The sequence below is a fragment of the Gossypium hirsutum genome, chromosome D01 (assembly GCF_007990345.1).
Source record: "Gossypium hirsutum isolate 1008001.06 chromosome D01, Gossypium_hirsutum_v2.1, whole genome shotgun sequence".
NCBI classification, from domain to species: domain Eukaryota; kingdom Viridiplantae; phylum Streptophyta; class Magnoliopsida; order Malvales; family Malvaceae; genus Gossypium; species Gossypium hirsutum.
In genome coordinates, this window is record NC_053437.1 from 52,197,392 (window position 1) to 52,217,151 (window position 19,760).

Here is a 19,760-nt window from a genome sequence, read left to right on the forward strand (position 1 = left end):
AACCATATGGTGTCCCAAATCTCGGGTACGTCGGTTGCCCCGAGTATCAACACCAGCCTCGAGTGTTGCATGGGTATCTGTATCAACGTCGAGTGTTGCATCGGCATCTAGCCCAACATTTGGGTTGGTATCTGACCCAGCATTTGGGTCGGCAGGGGGTGAAGTATGCATGGAACGTCGGTGTAGGGAAATATGTACTTGCAGGAATAAAAGAATCGACCACTTTCAACAGTGGTGCGTAGTGCGATGGTGCTTGTGTAAAAAACATGGGGTTAGTGTAATGAACCGGAATAAGTGGAATGAATTGACCCGTATATTACATAGACACAGGCGGTGCTTCTTCTGTCAGGATCGATGACGGTCCCGTCATGTGACCACGTCCCCTCCTATGCTACTACTGTGGTGGTCATCACTGCCTCTTACGCTGAATTTGCCTTCTCCACCTTTTCGACGATAGTAGATACAACTTACCGATGAGTCTAAACCACGGTAGTTACTCAACATCTGCCACCATGCCCACTGAGAAAAATGGTTCACGGACGGGTAAGGATTGCATCCTACGCTCCTAAGCCTCGATGTGCTCCCCGTGCCGTTGCACCCAATCGTCGTCGTTTTGTCCTCGTATGTCCACCTTGTGCAGCTCCTTCAGGTCTCGTGGTGGCTACAGAATTCGTTGCCTCCACCCGATCTGTCACAAAACTCGGTCTGATTCGTGTATTTCCACCGTCGCATATACTACCAACGGCACCTTGGCGTCCCACATCTCTCGATTTTCCAACACTTTCAGCTAGATGCAAGAAATGGTATCGATGTCGATGTACGACATCCATTCAAACTGAAAAGAAAAATTGTAAATATCGTTAAGTAAGATTTTTTACGAATCATTAGGTAATTAATATAGGTTTGAAAGAATAAGTACTAACCTCGACTTTCGAGTGTTGGTCTAACAACAGTCTAAAATCTTATAGCTCCTCGGGCAGTCCCACGTAACTCAGCCCATGGTTCCTATGTACAAGAGATATGTTACTTGAAATGTATAATAAATAAAAAAAAATTATTGTACAAACTACGTATTTATTATTAAATAATGTTTACCTCATCACCAACAGGAACATGTATGAGTCAGTCGCTCTGGGAAGTAAAAACGGTAGTCGCCACCAAGCCCACAACTACAGTAAGAGTAAACAACCACCAATAGACATCTTATTCGGTACTATGGCCTAACATATCTCCCTGTACAATGTGGACAAGATGGTCGATCCCCAACTTAGGTTTCCGTATTCATTAAAGTCCACTAGATGTAGTAGCCACCTTACGTGCAACAAATTTTGAGATTTTTCAGGCATTAAAATGTCCCTGATTAACCTCATAATGAATGCTTGGGCGTATTGTTTTATGACCTCCTCTGTTCAGTTTTCAGGGAGCTTGTCAAAATTATTCTCCAACCAATTGATCGATATTCGACCACCTTCAAACTTGTCTGAAACCTTCCCCAACAGTGCTCGACAGAGGTCCAGTTTACCCGGAACGACCGTTGATCCCATGATAATTGACCCATCCACTGGCAGACTAAGTTGTAGCGCTACGTCCTCGAGTGTGATTGTACACTTGCTGTATGGAAGGTGGAAAGTTTGTGTTTCAGGCCTCCATCTTTCCACCAACACGCTGATTAGTGTCAGATTGAGTTTGCAGCCCCCGATCATGTGAGACGCATGCAAGAATCCAACCTGTTGCAAGTGACCACTAATTTTAGGGATAGCAAGCTTTCTCATATTATAAATAAAGCCCTCTAGAACATGATCATCCTCCTATTTACACAATAAAAAAATTCAAATTAAAAAATTAATTAAATTTAACATAATTGAAAATAACGAAATTTAAAATTTTGTCTCACCATTATTGCTTGGGCAGCGGAAATATGTTTGTCGTCGAAGCGGATTAGAGAGGCGACTATTTGTGAGAAGTCGATTTGAAACTAGATAATTAAAAATAATAATATTTTAAATTAAAATATAAAAAAATTAAAACGAGAGAGTTGAGAAAGTTTGAGGGAGTTTGAGAGAGTTGAGAGAAGGATGTGAATGAAAAAATATTTTGGAGGGTATTTATAGGGTAAAAAAAATTTTACCATTGGGGGTTTAAATTTTTTTACCATTGGCGTGGCAGCGTTCAAAAAGCCCTTGCTTTTTACTGTTGAGGAAAAGCGCGTATAGTTGGCCGCGCTTTTCCTAAAGCGCATCCAACTGGGAAACCTTTCCTGCCACCTGACCAGAAAGTGCACCCAGCTGGACGCGCTTTCCTTTTCTTTCTCCTAAAATCGGCCTATTTCCCTATATAAAAAAACGACCTAAAGACCTAATTTTAAAAAAAAATCGATATATTTACCCAACTTTGCCCCATAATATTATTTTTCTTTTTTTAGTATTTTTTTTATCTTTTTCTTCTTCTTTTTTTCATTTTTTCATTTGCCCTTTTTCCATTTTTCTTACTTTTCCTTCTTTCTTTCTAGCAAACCTTTAATTAAAATATTTAAAAACATTAATGACACAATGACAAAAAAAAAACGAATTCAAATAGTTTAGTAACTAAATTAAAAAAATTTATAGTGTAAGGACCAAAACAAAAACACTAGAAAAATTTAGTGACTTTTAACAGGGTTCTTGAAGTTCCTGTAATTGGTTCATGTTTTATCTAATTTGTTAATTGTTGTATTGGTGTTTGATATAATTTGTTAATTGTTGTATTGGTGTTTGATATACTTTCAAGATCATTTTCTGTCTGTTGTTAACTTCAATGCAAGATGTAACATGCAATTTTGAGAAATAAACTTACTATTGTTATGATCAAACATGTATATAAAATAAAATAAAAATATATATACAAATACATTTTGTTTAGTATATATGTATAATTGAATTTTTATTTCTCTATTTTTATAATTTTACTATGTTTTACAAAGTTGTACTAATGTTGTATATATTTTTTAATTAAAAAGAAAACTATATCTAGAAAAAATCTAGAAAGTCATTTAAATAAAGTTGGATATCTATTTATCTAGGTTTATTTTAGACTTGAATTCTTTAAATAATGTTTTTGAATTTTTATTTCCTTTTATTTATAATTTTTATAATATTTTACAAGTTGTAATAGATTTTTGTATACATTTTTATAATTTAAAAAGTTACATCTAAAATACATCTAGAGAAATAAATGTCCAAATTTATTTTGAATTGCACATTAAGATAATAATGCTCGACTCTGCAATATTTAAATACAATAAATGTCAACAACTTCTAATTGGTGAATTTCTAATTTTCAAAAAGTGTAATTTTTTTATTGCCTAAATCAATTTTGATTTTATTCAAAATATAATGAAATGTATTAAAGTGGATACGGAAAGATGAGAGGGGAACACCAAAATTGTACAAATCAAGCTGAAGTCCATGTTTGGTTTAATTGTGATTTGGAAAGCAGAGAATGTAGCATTTCATTATTTTGAGTAACTGTAAATAAGTATAAATCAGTTAAACTAATACTAGAAAAGTATTAAGAAAGGATCCATCTCAATCATGTCACACCAAAACCACCCGAACGAAATTCACCAACCTCTACACTACATTATCTCTATAACATTCCAATGGAATATTAAAAATAAACTGGTGAATCCCACATTGTTTCTTAAACAAAATTTGAGTCCTACCAAATACAGGCTCCTTGCTTTAGAAATTAAAAATAAAAAGAATGACGGGCTGAGTGGCCATATTACATATGGTATGAAGATTTAACGCATAGCTCCCTGTTTCCAAGAATCCTTTGCTCCACTTTACCAGAGCAAAAGAACAGTAGGAAAAGAAGAGAGGTGACAAAATATTATTGGTCCATGTTGTCAGAGTTGAACAAAACAATGACAATGGCGGTTCACCATCTCTCCCTTGACCTTGGCCTGCCATATTAAAAAAACATAATTTCATCAGCCTGATTTCTATGAGCAGATGTGCAAAAGAGCATCACAAATGCCATCACAGAACTGCAAAATGCCAGTATTTAGTTAGACAACTCAAAAGATAACATACAAAATCATGACGCAGGACTGAATGAAAGCAACTGTAAATACTTCATCTCATTAAGATGCATCAGTTTTTAGACAGGGACAAAAAAAAAATGTGTCTTTCAAACCTTATGAAATAAATTTGCTAGTCTTCTTCTATTTCATCAAAAAAAAAAAAAAACAGCTTCACATCTGCATGAAAAAGGACCTTAAACTTAAATTCTCCTGAATATATATGTGTTTCTGTGTGTGTATATATATAACAGGAGGGGCAGGAAAAAAAGAAAGAAACAAAAACAAGGAAACTCAGATAAGGAGGCCAAGTTTTCCATGAAGACTGGATAAAGAAAGAGCAGGAAAGGGAGGAGAGATTAAACTGCTAAGATTTATACCCTTACCTGTCCATATCTCTGTTTCCTACAAATCCTCTATCCCTGCCAGCTTGAAATCCTCTTCGGTCATCACCTGGCCTTGTCCATGCATCAGCAGTACCACGAGATCTGGGCCTATCCATGAACTCCACACTTCTAGAGCCATCAATGGATCCAGATTGAGAAGGAGGTCTATCCGTGAAGCTGCCAGTCCTTCCAGCTCCAGAACCAGGCCTTTCAACAACTTTCTGCCCAAATCTAGCTTTGTTTTCCAAATCTAAGATCAGCATCTCTAATTCCCTTTCCTTGTGAAGAAGCCTTTCATGTAAAGAGTGTTGGTCCCCAGATTCCGAATTTGGGGTCAAATCTTTCTCAAGCTCCTTCTTTAAATTATCTATTTCTTCTTTCAATATCTTTTCCTCTTCTGTTTCTGGCCTGAAACATTTTACTAATTAGAAATGTACATAATGGTCTGGGCAATATATTCAACAGTTGCTTGCAAACAAGAGGAACAAAATGGAATTGACCCACAATGACAAGCAAGCCCATATATGAAATGAGGCATCTGAAACCATCTAAATGACAGCCTTGGACAGGAAATCACAACCAATCACATCGATACAACAAAGCATTCTGTTACCATAGAAAAATGGAAAATCACAAGGGAAATTGATAAAGAAGCAGCAGCTTACAACCATTTGCATTAATAAACTGGAAGAAGAATGAAAGATGAAACATCATTAAGGTAACTCAAAGAGGAAATAAAACCGAGTAAAACACTTGAAATATCACATAATGATTTAAAAACAAGCACATAAAAGCATTATGGACAAAAAAAAAAGAAAAGAATTTGAACTAAAACAATGCAATTCAAGAACCATAAAGAAGAGTAGAAGCCTACCAGCATCCGAGCAAAAAAGCTTTGATGTTAGAAAGTGTAGTAATATCATCATGCCATATAAACTTGGACCAAAAAAGAACAAATTTAAAGGTAATAACTCTCAGCTATGTGAACTACCAGTGCATATGTTACTTTGTGCTCCACATTAATCTCAGAGCAATTTCAGTATTTCAGTACATAAACAACTTCTGAACAGTACTAAGGATAATAAAACTTTGTTGACTTCCTGCACCAGAAGGCAACAAGTGGCAATGATAACAAACCAACAGCAACACTGAATTTTAGCACTTTCAATTTAGTACATGGATGTAAATTTAGGAATATGCATAGAACTAAAGCTTAGCTGTCAAGAAAAAAGAAAATAGAAAGAAGAACCCCCTGGGCCAAAAACGGAAAGAAAAACATATTTCACTCCCCCAACCCCCAAAAAAGAAAAAAAAAAGCTTCTTATTCAACAAGCCCCAACGCTTATGGTAATATAACCAAGAAAATAATTTAAGTCACAATTCGGCTAGTTGTGTATTCATCAGTGAACAATTTTTAGCATACAACAATACATCTGAATTTAATGCATGAAAACGCTAAAAGCTTGATCTAGAAGCCAAACATCTGTTCGGAACTCATAATTGAAATTTAGTCTCTAAGATGGAGCCCTATGCTCCAACATCAAGTACTCAGCTATTCTATGAACTTCAAAAAAATGATCCAGTCAATCAAAAAAAAAAAAATTGTTTGGTTAATTCTGTTGTTTGCCACTAAACCACCTTTCTCACATACTGAACAGATCAATTATGTTCTGTATGATAAAGATAGAACTCATCTGCCCCCCGCCCCAGAAACAAAGGAAAAAAAACCACAGACCCTAAAACATCTGAATACATGCATTGCACAAACTACTGGAAGGAAGCAGTCAGAGGAATGTTCTGATATTGGAAAAATTCACATGCCACATTTAGTTCAAGAAAACAATTATGATATTGGAAAAATTCACATGCCACATTTAGTTCAAGAAAACAATCTTAACATGAACGCAATTATTCAGAGGTTCAAGAAAAAATAGAGCAACCACCAAAACAATCAAATATAATTCATCATATGATATTTTAACTGTCGTACGTCAACTTAAATGTGTTAGCAATAAAGGACTGCTTACTGACAACATAATATACCCACTGATTATTGAGTATAAAACAATCAGTAATGACGGCAATGTGCTAACTGCCAAGGCAATTTATTGAAGCAAATACGCTAAGCACTTTGAAACCATCATTAACAACAACATTAGAGAAAACAGATCAACATCAATCCAGGAAAAGTCCAACTATGGCCATTTTGCAATAAATTATGAACAAAATAATTAAAGAAATGAAATGGAACCTGTCTATCCTGCGACGGTCTAATTCAAGATCAATCTTCCGCCAGTCCTGACCTCGCCCTTCCAGCAAAACTTCTCTAGGCTTAGCATCACCAAACGGATTGACCTTAGGCCTCGGCTTGACCACATTTTCAATCGCTTGCTGCAGGGGACCTTCGGACCTGCTAGATTGTGCACTCGATGGCCTGCTGGAGTGGGCGCTGGTAGGCCTACTAGTTTCCTTCTTTGCCTCAATTTCAGAGTCCAGCTTCTTCCAATCCAATCCTTTCTCCGCTAGCACCTCTTCCCTGGGCCTCGCTGCCCCAAAAGGATTCGACTTATTTGTCTTAACCACAAGCTCATTCACATCCCCTCGCAGTGGATCCAAAACTAATCTAGGCCTTTCCTCTCTGATTCCACCTCCACCCCCACCTCGGGACCATCTATCAGGCTCTGGTCCCGAGTCACGGAAACCTGAACCAAATGTCGAAGATCGAGATGGAATTGACCGTTTTAGAGCCGTCCAATTATCAGCCTCATCGGCCTTAGAGAATCCACCACCTCCTCCAGTTCCAAGCCCACCGTATCGATTTTGCCTGCCCGAATCCAGTGAAGGACTTGCTTTTTTTGCAATTGCCCAATTGTCCACCTCATCTGCACGCGACGGTTGATCGTAATCAGAAACCCTAGAAGGCGGACCCCGCCGTTCTTCATTAAACCCCCCCTGCTGCCTCCTTCCGAAGCCCCACGATCCATCGCTGTCTTCACGGTCACGCATAACCCGACCCGCAGGTGGACCCGACCTCCCGTAGGACGAAAACCCACCTCCGAGCTGGCCAAACTGCAATTCCTCGGTGGAACGTTCTTTGGGTCGGGTAGGGAGGAGCATCATCTCTTCGGGTGTCAGCTTATTGTTTTCCGTTACCCTAGCACTGCCAAGTCCACCCCCGCCGGATGACGAGTAAGTCCCCATGTTAAACTCCGAGAGAGTCATTTTCTTCTTCTTGGGTTTCGCGCTAACGGCTTCTTTTAGGCTAGGGAAACTCTGAGATTCAGCCGTGGGCGCACCAGCTGCCGCAGTGGCTGCGGCTTCGGCAGCTGCTCGTTCCTCCGCTTCTTCTCGCTCGGCCTCGGCGGCCCACGCGCCGATGCCACCCCAGGGTTTCGACATTTTCGAAAAAGATTATATTATTTCCCTTTCTGTTTGTGATATTTTTGTTTTCTATGAGATCTGGGAAAAAGCAAAGAAAAAAAATGGGACAGAGATCTAAAAGAGAGGGAAAATGAAATAATTAAGCTAGGGCTCCGTTAATGAATCCGGAGCTCCGACTGTACACTAAGAAATTTAGAGTCGGGTGCAGTTATTTATTTATATTTATGTCGTTAGTCGTTACGCTTTATTCCTATTATTATTTCCATCTTTTATGTAAGAAAAAAATATGCCACATCCCAATGCGTTTCTAGAAGCTAGAGGGACGCGCAAGAAGGGAAGTGAAATGCACGGTCCAATAAGAGATTACAGGTGAAGAATTATTGGGAAATGGAAATAATTATTAGGTGTACCTATATCTAAGATTCAGGTATTTGACTTCTGAATTATGGACGGTGGGATGGTGTTGAGAATCTTGTCTTTTCTCTGATTCCTTAGTTCTTCTTTTTTACTTAAATTTTACTCAAAACTTTGGGGAGAAAAGAGTAAGGTAATTAATTCTTTATTTGGATATAAATTAACGGTTTAATTCAAGATTTAATCTATCTTATTTTCTAACTTTATTATCTAATTTTTTATTCATTTTAATACTTAAATCATTTTTAAATGATGTAGTCAACCAATGAATATGTGCCATGCACCATTTTTAATTAAATATATATAATTTTTTTAAAATTAAAAAATGTAAAAATATAGAAAAATATATAAAATGTAAATAATGTAAATATTTTTTTATGAATGTTTAATTATTTAATTAATTATTTTTGGCCTGATCGTTAAATGTCAAAAGTGGTTGAATCAAGTATCAATGGTTTGACCTGTTCAACCACCTATCTAAATATTAAAACATTAAATGTAACACTTTGAGATTATATCAAAACATCACTTAAAATTTTATATAATTTTTTTTAATTTTCAAGTAACAATTTTAAAGTGTCACATCATTAAATTTTTATAATTTTCAAGTTTAATAAACGGACCAAATACTAACGTAAAACAAAAAAATAATAAGTACCAAACCAAACCTAATTTTCAAGTTTAGAAGTAAAAAATTATATTATGTAAAATAATATATATTATGTCCCCTTAAGGAAAAATATATATAACAGGATACTTATATTGATTTATTATATATTAATAGTTTTTAGGGTATATATTAATATCTTTTATTACATTTCCCTATATACTATTGCATAGGTTAATTTTATTTATTTATTTTATATAATGCAATTTTTTTGGAAAAACATAATGGGAGTTTTAATTTAGTTTAATATCAATGATAATTTTACTTTTTATTAATATATCACATAAAATATATAGTCAATGGTAAAGTTAGGGGTATGCAGGGCACAGTTCTTCTAAAATGAATCTTTTATTTACACCCTTTTATAAATGATAAAATTTTAAATTAGTAATCGTAAAATTATATTTTAACTCTCTCAAAATTATAAAATTTTGATTTAATTTTTTAAAATGTATAAAGAAATAAACTATTAAAATGATGAAATTACATTTTTACTATTGTAAAAGTATACAATTTAATTCCGCCTTAAAAAAAATTTGCTTCACCCATGTATATATTACAAGGTTTTAGACTTTCAATTAATGTGGATAACCTAATTTTTTGCCATGTGAATGCCTGAAATTTAAGTATAAAATTTATTTTTTATCCATTTAACAAACCAAATTTTACCACTTATCCCTCATGTAAAAAAATTTGATGAAATATATTTTAAAAAATTTCCATTAAACGAAATTAAGTGATTTAGCTTTCAAAAAAAAATATAGATGATTTGTCTAATTTAACAGAAATTTGATATTTAAATTTTATTTTGGTTTTCAATTATACCTATTTTTATATATTTTTCATTTAAGTTCTTTTAAACATTTATTGTTGAAAGTTATTAATATTTGCATTCTATTTAGATTCTGGTTTTTTTTATTTTGATTGGATAAATAAAATTATATATTTAAAAGTATTAAAATATTAATTTTATTTAATTAAATGAAAACCAAATGTATTAATAATATTAAATATAAAATTTCAATTAAAACTTAATTAATGAACATATTTAAAATATTTATTTAATTTGAAAACCAAATAAATTAAAAATATGAAAATATTTTATTCAATTAAAATTATATATTTAAAATATTTTTGAACAAAATGTCAATAATTTTCTATTAAATTGTGTTATGTATTGTTTTTAATTAATAAAACACTCTCAAGTTTTTTATGTAATTATTATTGTTTTGAAATGAAATTTGTATCACATAACAGGAGAGAACATTATTGTGATATCCTACTAAGATCATATAATGAATTCTCTCTATAAAATAATTCAATAATTACTTAAGCTATCAATCGAAAACAACATCCAATTAAACACCAAATTTAATATAAGTAATCAATTAAGTTCTTAAAAAATTAATTTTCATGTAAACACTTGATGTATGTCAACTTTGTCACGTGGCAAGCTAAGTTTATGCCACATGGTAATTTCATTAAAATTTGTTTAAAAAATCATACAAAAACATAAAAAAAAATCCCAAATACTTTCTTCTTCATCTAATACCTCATTCAACTCAGTCTTTAGTTGTTGTTCCAAGTCTAATAGGAATTTAGAAGTCAACTTCTCAAGAACTTTCTGGAACCCAATTTTTTGCACCTCGAGTGCACGTATTGATGAGAAATATTCATAATATCAACCTACACATTAGGTTTCCATAATAACCAAATATCACCTAAAAATCCCCTTGTCTCAACTCAAAAGGAAAAATCATAACTAGTCTTCCAATTGATTTCATTTGCTTTAGAACCATTGATCCAAGTCTCTAGTAGAGCCAGAAAAGTCAACTTGTGTTTCATAACAAACATTTTTTAAACCTTACTAAACTTGGAACTTGCTGCTCCTTGGCAATTCCGAAACACAATCTTCAACATTAAAGAAAAGGATAGGTATCAAAGTCACCACATTCACTAGTTCCATCGAAAGCTAACCATCCTTGTCATTTTTTACCAAGGTCATATTTTCTTCAATTGTAGTAGTTATTTTTTCAACAACGTAATTTGTCTAATGTCCTCCTTCATAATATCTTTGACACCTGCCCAAGCTTGTTGGTTTTGTTTATCGAGCTGTTGGGTAATAGATTCCACCTATTCAGCAAGTAGAGGCTTAGATGGGCTAATGTACTCTACTTGTTTTCTTTTAACCCGTCCTTGGCTATCTCTTTCATGCTAATGTTCTTATTTTTATTTTGATAAGCCATAGTTTTCCTTGCAACCTATTCAAGTTGATTCAACACCATCTTCTTAGTCCCCTCCACAACCGCTACAACTTGATGATTGGGCTTAGGTAGGGTAGTATCTTGTTTAATGACTATATGCACCCCTAAGCCTACTTTATATGGCCCATCCCCATTTATTTTAAAGGCCCCATATCGATTGCTTCCTAAAGCCTCATAGATAAAATTTCATGTAATTCAGTAAACATAGTAGAAATTCAATTCCATCATTATTAGATCGATTCGTAGGATTCGAAAAAGAATGAGAAAAGAATGAGATTTTTTTGAGAAATGGGAAATTCAAAATGCTCGGGGATGAAAATGGGTAAATGTCGACAATACCTAGGTTGAATCAAATACAATTTGAAGGATTTTGTGGGTTCATGGATCGGGGCTTAATATAAGAACTTTGTAAGTTTTCAAAAATTAAATATATAGAGCAAGAAATTGAATTTCAATTATTTGTGGAAACATATCAATCGGTGGAATCGTTGATAAAAGAAAGGGTTGTTGTGTATGAATCACTCACATATTCTTCTGAATTATATGTATCCGCAGGATTAATTTGGAAAACTAGTAAGGATATGCAAGAACAATCAATTTTTATTGGAAACATTCCTTTAATGAACTCCCTCAAAACTTCTAAAGTAAGTGGAATGTTGGAAAATTTGGTTTGAAAATAACGGAATAGTAAACAGCGGAATTTTAAAAATTTTCTTTCAAAATTGACCAAATTTGATGTTTATAGCAATAAACCTATTTACATGGATCGTACATGTGTTTTATACAAGGCAGACTAAATTGGTCTCAACTTTCTACCATACAATCTTTTCTACTATCCTTGATCTCAATTTGCTAAAGTGTGGGTTTTATATGTAAATCAATGAAAACTTTTAGTGTGAAACTTAAGAGCTAGAAATCGAAAGGCGAATTGTTGTCAAAAGATAGAATTATTTGAAAAATAATAATATTTCTATATTTTGACAGAATATCAACGTATGAGAGACGTGTTATGACCTAGCTCCCAGTCTCTATTTATAGAAATAATAAAAAGAGTTTCAATCGAACAAGTATTAATTAGATAATAATATTTGCAGCCAATGGCACGCCCAAGGAGTCATACACTCTCTTAGAAAAACAAATCTCAAGATAGGGCATATCCTTAGAGATAAGGACGTCATCCTCATGAAGGGAGATCTCATCATCATCACTCTGTTGGAAAAATCATTTAAGAAAAAAAATCACTTTAGGTATAATGGAAGTTTACAATTTTTCTAAAACAAAGTTATTATGTTATTTAGAGTAATAAACCTATTGACTGAAATAGTACCTGAGCTTTATACAAGGCAGTTAAGTCAACCCTGACTTTCAACCAAACAACATGCACCTCTATCCTTGAACCACGAATTGTCTCGAGTGTATGCTTAAACAAAACAAACCAAACCACAAAATGAAAACTTTTAATTAACTTTTAGTAGGAAAGGTACTTTCTCTCTATATCCGGTAACGACACATTTTTTCCCCAAAAAATAGAATTTATTCTGTAAAATAAATTTCCACTAGTTTTTGGCATAATAACATCATCTATTAAGTTTTCTATAATGTTTAACCGATTATTCCTCTTTATAGAGAAAAAGTATAAGAGTTCTGTTTAAATAATGTCTAATTAAATAATAACATTTTTAACAGAAAATATAGTATTATAGTAGAACTATAGTATAAGGGGTGATGACACCCCTAGTAGAACATTAAGGTTTGTTGCCCCTTACATGGTATAAGGCCAAGTTGGGACTTTCTTATATTAGGTCCAATTATATAAGTTTCTTAAACTTTAATCCAACGGTATTATTTATCTAACCTAATATTTATTTTCTATTATCCAAAATATTATTTATTTAATTTAAATAATTTAATTTAAATAATTTTTCAATTAAACTATTTTTCCAGCACAATTCTAATTCTGTTAAAGTCATTGCAACTTTACCGTATTAGAATCTATAAGAAAATATATTTAATTGTCTTATTCAACAAATCCATAATAACTTAATTTAATTCCAATTTCAAAATTCATTTATTTAATTATAATTAATCAAATAATAGTTTGAAAACGTTAAATTAATTTCTAAGTCATTTTTGTACTTAGTGAGAAAATGCATTCACTACGAATAATGATACATGCGATCTATTTCTCTTACTTCATTGTTTTCATTTATTTTATATTATTTGGTTCTAATGCAATATGTTTCTAGTTATCTCAAGCTAGCAAATGGACCAATTGAACATATATAATTAGGGCTCAAATAATTTATAATTATGTTCCAACTTTTCACTTATTAATTACAACATTATTTAGTTATGAAGCCATTCCATTAACGTATCATGACTGAGATCTCCCTTGTTATATACCATTACAAAAGCCACTCATTGATTGCTCATCCAATGACCTCATTATAAGTGTGCTACCCTCATAGGATATCCTTAATCTCTTTTGTATAAATTCATGCTTCATCTATCATCATATTTTATCTCTCTATAAGCATTACATTTTCCTTCATGAAAAGTCAATTACTAATAAATAATAACGAAATCATTTATCACTAAGACAAATTACTCATGACCATATTGTTTTTCATCTATCATGTAAAGCCAATGAAAGGATACCATTTACCCCATATTTGAGCTATTAATTCAACTATTGTGAAATGGTGCTACATATTGCAAAAGTGGTCTACCCAATGCACCAACTTTCGGTTCCTTATCTATTTAAACTTAGGCTTTCATTTACATCAAAGTATATGAGTCACACATACATAGTTCATCATCCACTCAGGATTAAGTTATTCCACACTATGGACGTCATAAATGAATGAATCCATAAACAAATCTAGGATCTAATCTACTTGGATCATGTCCAATGTACTACCAGTCCTGTCAGTCACATATATGTATCTATATTCTAGGAGTCATCTGCTTTGATACCTTAGACAATGTCTCTCCTCAATTGGATTTGATAGACGTCATATTCTTCTCTCAATCGATTTGCTCAATTGCGATTAGACTAAAGATGTGTTTAGATTATCTACTAATATAAGTTGTCTTTTTGTATTACGATCCGACCACGAATATAAGTCAATATTAGTTAAACAATAGGTAATAAATGAGCCAATATTTATTTTCATTTTTTCTTTGCATACAAAAATCATTGAAGACAGTATACGAATATATTAATGAACTAATGTATATTTTATTAAACCAATTTATTTGAAAATTAAAAGTATATATAGATGAAAATACCACATTAAGGATACTAGATCCCAATAGTCTCCCACTTGCCCTAGTTAAGTAGATGGGTCATATTTCGCATTCCTTCTTAGATTTAGTCTTTATCTTTTCCTCTTCTTAGGCTTTAGGTTTATTTCAATTTTTGTTAGTTTCTTTTGTGGAAGAAATTAGATTTGTGTATTTGATCAAACTTTATGAGGATTCTGCATTACATTCAGCACAAATTAGGCTTCTCCTAAAATTTATACTATTGAATTATTATTCCTTTCTACTCTTTCTATCAAGTTTATATTGTTTATGAGATCCATGAGGTTAGAAAATATTTTATGCTTAAATTATCAGAAGTTTAGAACTATTCTAGATGTTTTAGTCTCTAACTAACTTAGTGTAGTTTCAGAAAATGCTAACTACAGTGTTTGCAGATAATTCTATCTAAGTTCAGAAGTACTTATGGGATCGACACCGAAGACTCAGTGTACCACAAGTGATCTAAATTATTTGAAAACATGTTCTTTTAAAACACAATTTTGGAACCCAAAAAATCACAGCCCTAGTTTTGCAACCTGGCCTGATATCACTAAATGTATTACCCTAAACCCGACTTAGATGTTATGGCTGAATCTAACAATGTCACAAAGAAGGATTTTGAAACAGAGTTATTTCGATATCACTTTGTAACCCATATACGTTTATAGCTATTATTGAAAATATTTTTAAATCAATTCATTTGCCCAAAACATAATTTACAGTGGAAGTAATAAAAAACATTATATTTTAAAATCCCGTTCGTATTTTAAAAAAACTTTTGTTTTTAGCCAACCATCGCAAATAAATAATCAAATAAAAAATCCAAAACTAAAATATACCAAACAGTCCGGAGAGACCATAAATTACAAAACTCCCAGAAATAATCATTAGCTAAATAAAAACCATTATTTATAGTCAGTTTGCAAACTTGTGGTTACCGTGAGACTCCGTTGCACCGATCCACCTAAGTCTGTGGATTACATGAACAAATCAGACAAACGGATGTGAGTTTTCATAAACTCAGTGTGTAATCCAACAGAAATAGACATGCTATACATGCAGAAATCACATAGACAGTCAAATTCAGTTTCAGACTTAAGTCCTTTATAGATACAGATAACAGAATCAGATATGCATAGTAGATATACAGAATCCTACCCCCATCCTTTACACACCAACTCTGACCATCCCATCACACCATGTAGGGTTAAAAACACCCACCCATCCCTACGCACTATATAGTGCCAATACGACACATAACAGATGATACGCAGTCAGGCTGCCAGAATATAGGCGAAATGTCGTCGTACAAATCACTTTCTCCACATAAACGAATCCCGCCCCAATCATAAATACGGTATACAGATATAGAAATATCATGCTTAACATGCTTGCAAATAGATAACATAATTTAGGGTTTGGTTAGCTCTTACCGACCTTATGGTAGACTCATAGTCGATCGGAATGATCCGTGCGACCCTAGGGAAAATTTTAGAATTCTGAGCCCATATGCTCGGATTGGCCTTGCCCGTGTCACCCATACGGCTTAACCCAAAACCCATACGCCCTACTTGGCCTAGCCTGTGTGGCTCACATGACCACACCAACACCATCACACGGACGTGTCTTGCGCACGCTACACCTTCGTCAGACACATGGCTGTGACTCGCACACAGCCAACCACACGGCCAGATACATGCCCATGTGGCGTCGATAGAATACTTTTTTAGATTTTGCCGAAACTCAATTTTCTACTTTTTAGGGACTCCTATTACGATTTTGATGCAAAACCAGCCCCGAGACCACCAACACCTAAAAAAAATTCCAATGCCCTATTAACAAATTGTAATAGGCCAATTTTCCCGGCCCATTTTATTAAACCAAATAAATAAATTAACAGTCCATCAGTCTTTACAAACCCAAAATCAACAAACCCAAATACCTACTAAACCCAATTACACCAGGCCCAATAAGCCCAAACCCTAATAGCCCTAAACAGCTTCCAAAAACCCTAGAGTTTCTGGACCAGACCAGGCGCCGTAGCCAAGCCTTTCGCGACCAGCCTCCGTACGCTCCGCGCCACGTCACCCCAGCCACGCACGCCTCCGTATGATGTACCTGCAACAAACAAAAATGGACAACGCAGCAGCAAAGCAACAACAATAAGCCAACAAACGCAGAAAAAAAATGAAAAAATAACAGATCAGATTTTTTATTTATTTATTTGTAATTTTGGCTATAAAGGGCCAATGCAAACAATGCGAACGTTTTTTTTGACAGAGATAGAATACAAAAAACAAAGGGGATGATATGAGAAAACGAAATCAATAAAAAAAATGTTCCTCTTTTCGATTATGTTTCCGATTACTTTTTCTTCTATTTTCGTTATTAATAATATATATAAGTATATATAAAACTAAAGAGAAAAGAGAGAGCAAGAGAAAACTTACCGTTGCGAGCGCGCCAATGCAGCCCGTTCACTCCGTCCAAAATCAGAGATAGATGGGATTTCGGGATTGCGGCGCTGGAGAGAAAAGGGGTCTTCATTTTGGCTAGGTTAAGAGACTGATGAGGGTTTAGGTTTAGAGCTTAGGATTAGTTTTTATATGATGCATGAAACGGCACTGTTTAGGGCCTGCCTTAGTGGCCCTAAAACGGCCCCGTATAAGGCTATAACCCGTACGTGTGACCCGACCCGGGGAGGATCCGTGCATTTTTTTATTGGTCCATTTGCGTGACAAGCCCTTATGTGTTTTGGGTTGTTTCATACGCCAATGTCATCATACGCCAATGTCATCATACGCCAATGTCATCATGGAGTAGCATCATTCTCTTTGGTTTGAGGGATGGAGGTAGTTCTGCCCATTACAGTAAAAATCTTTTCTCTCCAGGTGGTAGTTGAGCTAAGAGTTGGATGAGGTAGAATGAATCCAATCTGATCAGAAGGAAAAGGCTAAAAACTATACAGCACAGTCAAGTGTATCAAAGACAAATGACGCGAGCCTACAACCAAAAGGTTCGCCTCAGAGAATTCTATAAGGGAAACCTAATGTTGAGAAAGATCCTTCTTACACAAAAGGATTTTAGAGGAAAATGGACACCAAAGGCCTTTTCCAGAGGAGTTCTGATCTTGAGTAGGATAGATGGTAAAAACTCGCCAAATCCTGCAAACTCAGATTCAGTCGAGCATTACCTCACCTAAAGAAGGAGAAATGACCAAGGTGAAAACCTACAAATGGTGCCTTGATTCCAAAAAAAGGGATGAAAAATGAAAAATGAAAAGTAATGACGGAGAGGCTAAGGGGAAAACCCGCAAATGACACCTTAGGCCAAAGGGGATTTGAGTTGAAAACCCAAAAAGGGCGACTCAAATATTGATTAAAGTGGGGCATGAGGTAATCAAAGCAACTCGAATCTTGATCAGGTTGGGCATGTGGTGATCTTGCTGTGCCTGAATCAACAGGAGAGGATAGGCGATATCTTGGGGCATCGACAAAGCACTGCAGATCTCCTAAACACATGTCCAACTAAAAATGGTCTTCAGAAAATTTGTACAGAGAAGTTCAAGCTGCGATATTTGGGGCACCCATTTCTTAAATTATTTGTTGTTCTTGGAATACTTTTTCCTTTTCCAAGATATACATTCCCAATTAATTCCTTTGTCATCCTTCTTTACTATTTTCGATAATTTGTTTTTTCGAGCTATGCTCAGAACCAACTTTATTCTTATCCATTGTTATGACCTTTTTTACAAACATATTGCATTGGAATAATGATTAATGGACTAATAAAACTTTCACAAATAAAGTTTTGCATATTACTCTGAAAAGTTTCTAAATAATATAGGATCCTGAAACAGGACTATTGTTTAGAGCACACCAAATTTAAAGGTTGAAAATTTGAGAAGGAAGAGTTTAAATTTGGACTTCCTCTTTGGATTTTGTTGTCAAATGCATTGATTGACAAGATGCCATGTTGGTGACAAAGCTTAAGTAAACAAGCAAGCAATGATCACCAGGTAAGAGGAAGAGGTTACCTCGGAGAAAAGAGCCTTCATCTGCGCATAAGTCTTTGGTACGACACCTTGTGAATGGTGCAAGGAACTAGAACGATTTAGATCCTATATACTTGAATTGTGATAAGAGAGGATTGAGGAAAAGCCACCTTTTTCTACCCTTGGATTGCAGTGGGAGAATGATAGCATAAATTGTGCGCCCTAATGGATTAAACTTTAAGGTTTATAGTGGGGGGCAACCTGGCTAAATGTTTTTCAGAAAAGCCGGTCAAGCGAGAAGGCGTTGTAGCACGTCAGTGTTAAAGCCCTGATAAATTTTGAGTAATGACAACCTAAACGGGATCATTCTCGAAAAAAAATAAAACTCTGCGTTCATGCAAACACTATTCACATGTCTAGTTAGGAGCATTTGATTCATTTTGATCATGCCATCCTAATCATTAGGCATAATTAGGTTCATTATACAGGTCATATTCCCTAGAGAACAGATCTGGGAAATTACAGATCTTGTCTCCCTAAGCAATAGCGGAGCAGATCGAAGACGGAAAATCTTATCTTCAAGTGTAAGGAAACAGGTTTAAGCCACAGGTCTTATCTCTCTGAGATTACAGTGGATTAGACTGAAGAATTCCTAATCGAAAATGGTGAATCTTATCTCCCTGATGTTACAGTGGAGCAGATTGAAGCCAGAAATATTTTCTCCCTAAGATTACAGCGGAGCAGATGAAGCTATTAATCCTATCTCCGTGAGATTACAGTGGAGCGGATTAAAATAAAGGATCTTATCTCTCTGAAGTTACAGTAGAGTAGATCGCATCAGATTGAAACCAAAAATCTCATCTCCTTGAGATTACAGCGGAGTAAATTGAAGCTAGTAATCCTATCTTCCTGAGATTACAGTGGAGCAGATTAAAATAAAGGATCTTATCTCTCTGAAGTTACAGTAGAGTAGATCGCATCAGATTGAAGCTAAAAATATCATCTCTCTGGGATTACAGCGGAGCAGATTGAAGCTAGTAATCCTATCTCCCTGAGATTACAGTGGAGTGTATTAAAATAAAAGATTTTATCTCTCTGAAGTTACAGTAGAGTAGATAGCATCAGGTCTTATCTCCTTGAGATTAGGTGGAATAGACCGGAGAATTACAAATCTTACCTCCCAGGCGATGCAGTGGAACAGATTAAAGCCACATCGGTGAATCTTGCTTCCCCGACATTGCAGTTCAAAAAGATTAAAGCTACAACATCGAATTTACCTCCCAGGCGA

The 19,760-nt window shown here is 34.5% G+C and overlaps 1 protein-coding gene across 1 annotated transcript; it reads right to left on the reverse strand.

Annotated features, from left to right (window-relative positions):
• Window positions 1-3,546: 3,546 nt before the first annotated feature.
• Window positions 3,547-8,241, reverse strand: LOC107922300 (eukaryotic translation initiation factor 4B2). Its single transcript, XM_016852273.2, has 3 exons — window positions 6,698-8,241; window positions 4,447-4,854; window positions 3,547-3,943 (listed from the first exon to the last, which is right to left on the reverse strand). The coding sequence occupies exons 1-3, from the start codon at window positions 7,843-7,845 to the stop codon at window positions 3,919-3,921; spliced, it is 1,581 nt and encodes a 526-aa protein (XP_016707762.1). The 5' UTR covers window positions 7,846-8,241; the 3' UTR covers window positions 3,547-3,918.
• Window positions 8,242-19,760: the final 11,519 nt, after the last annotated feature.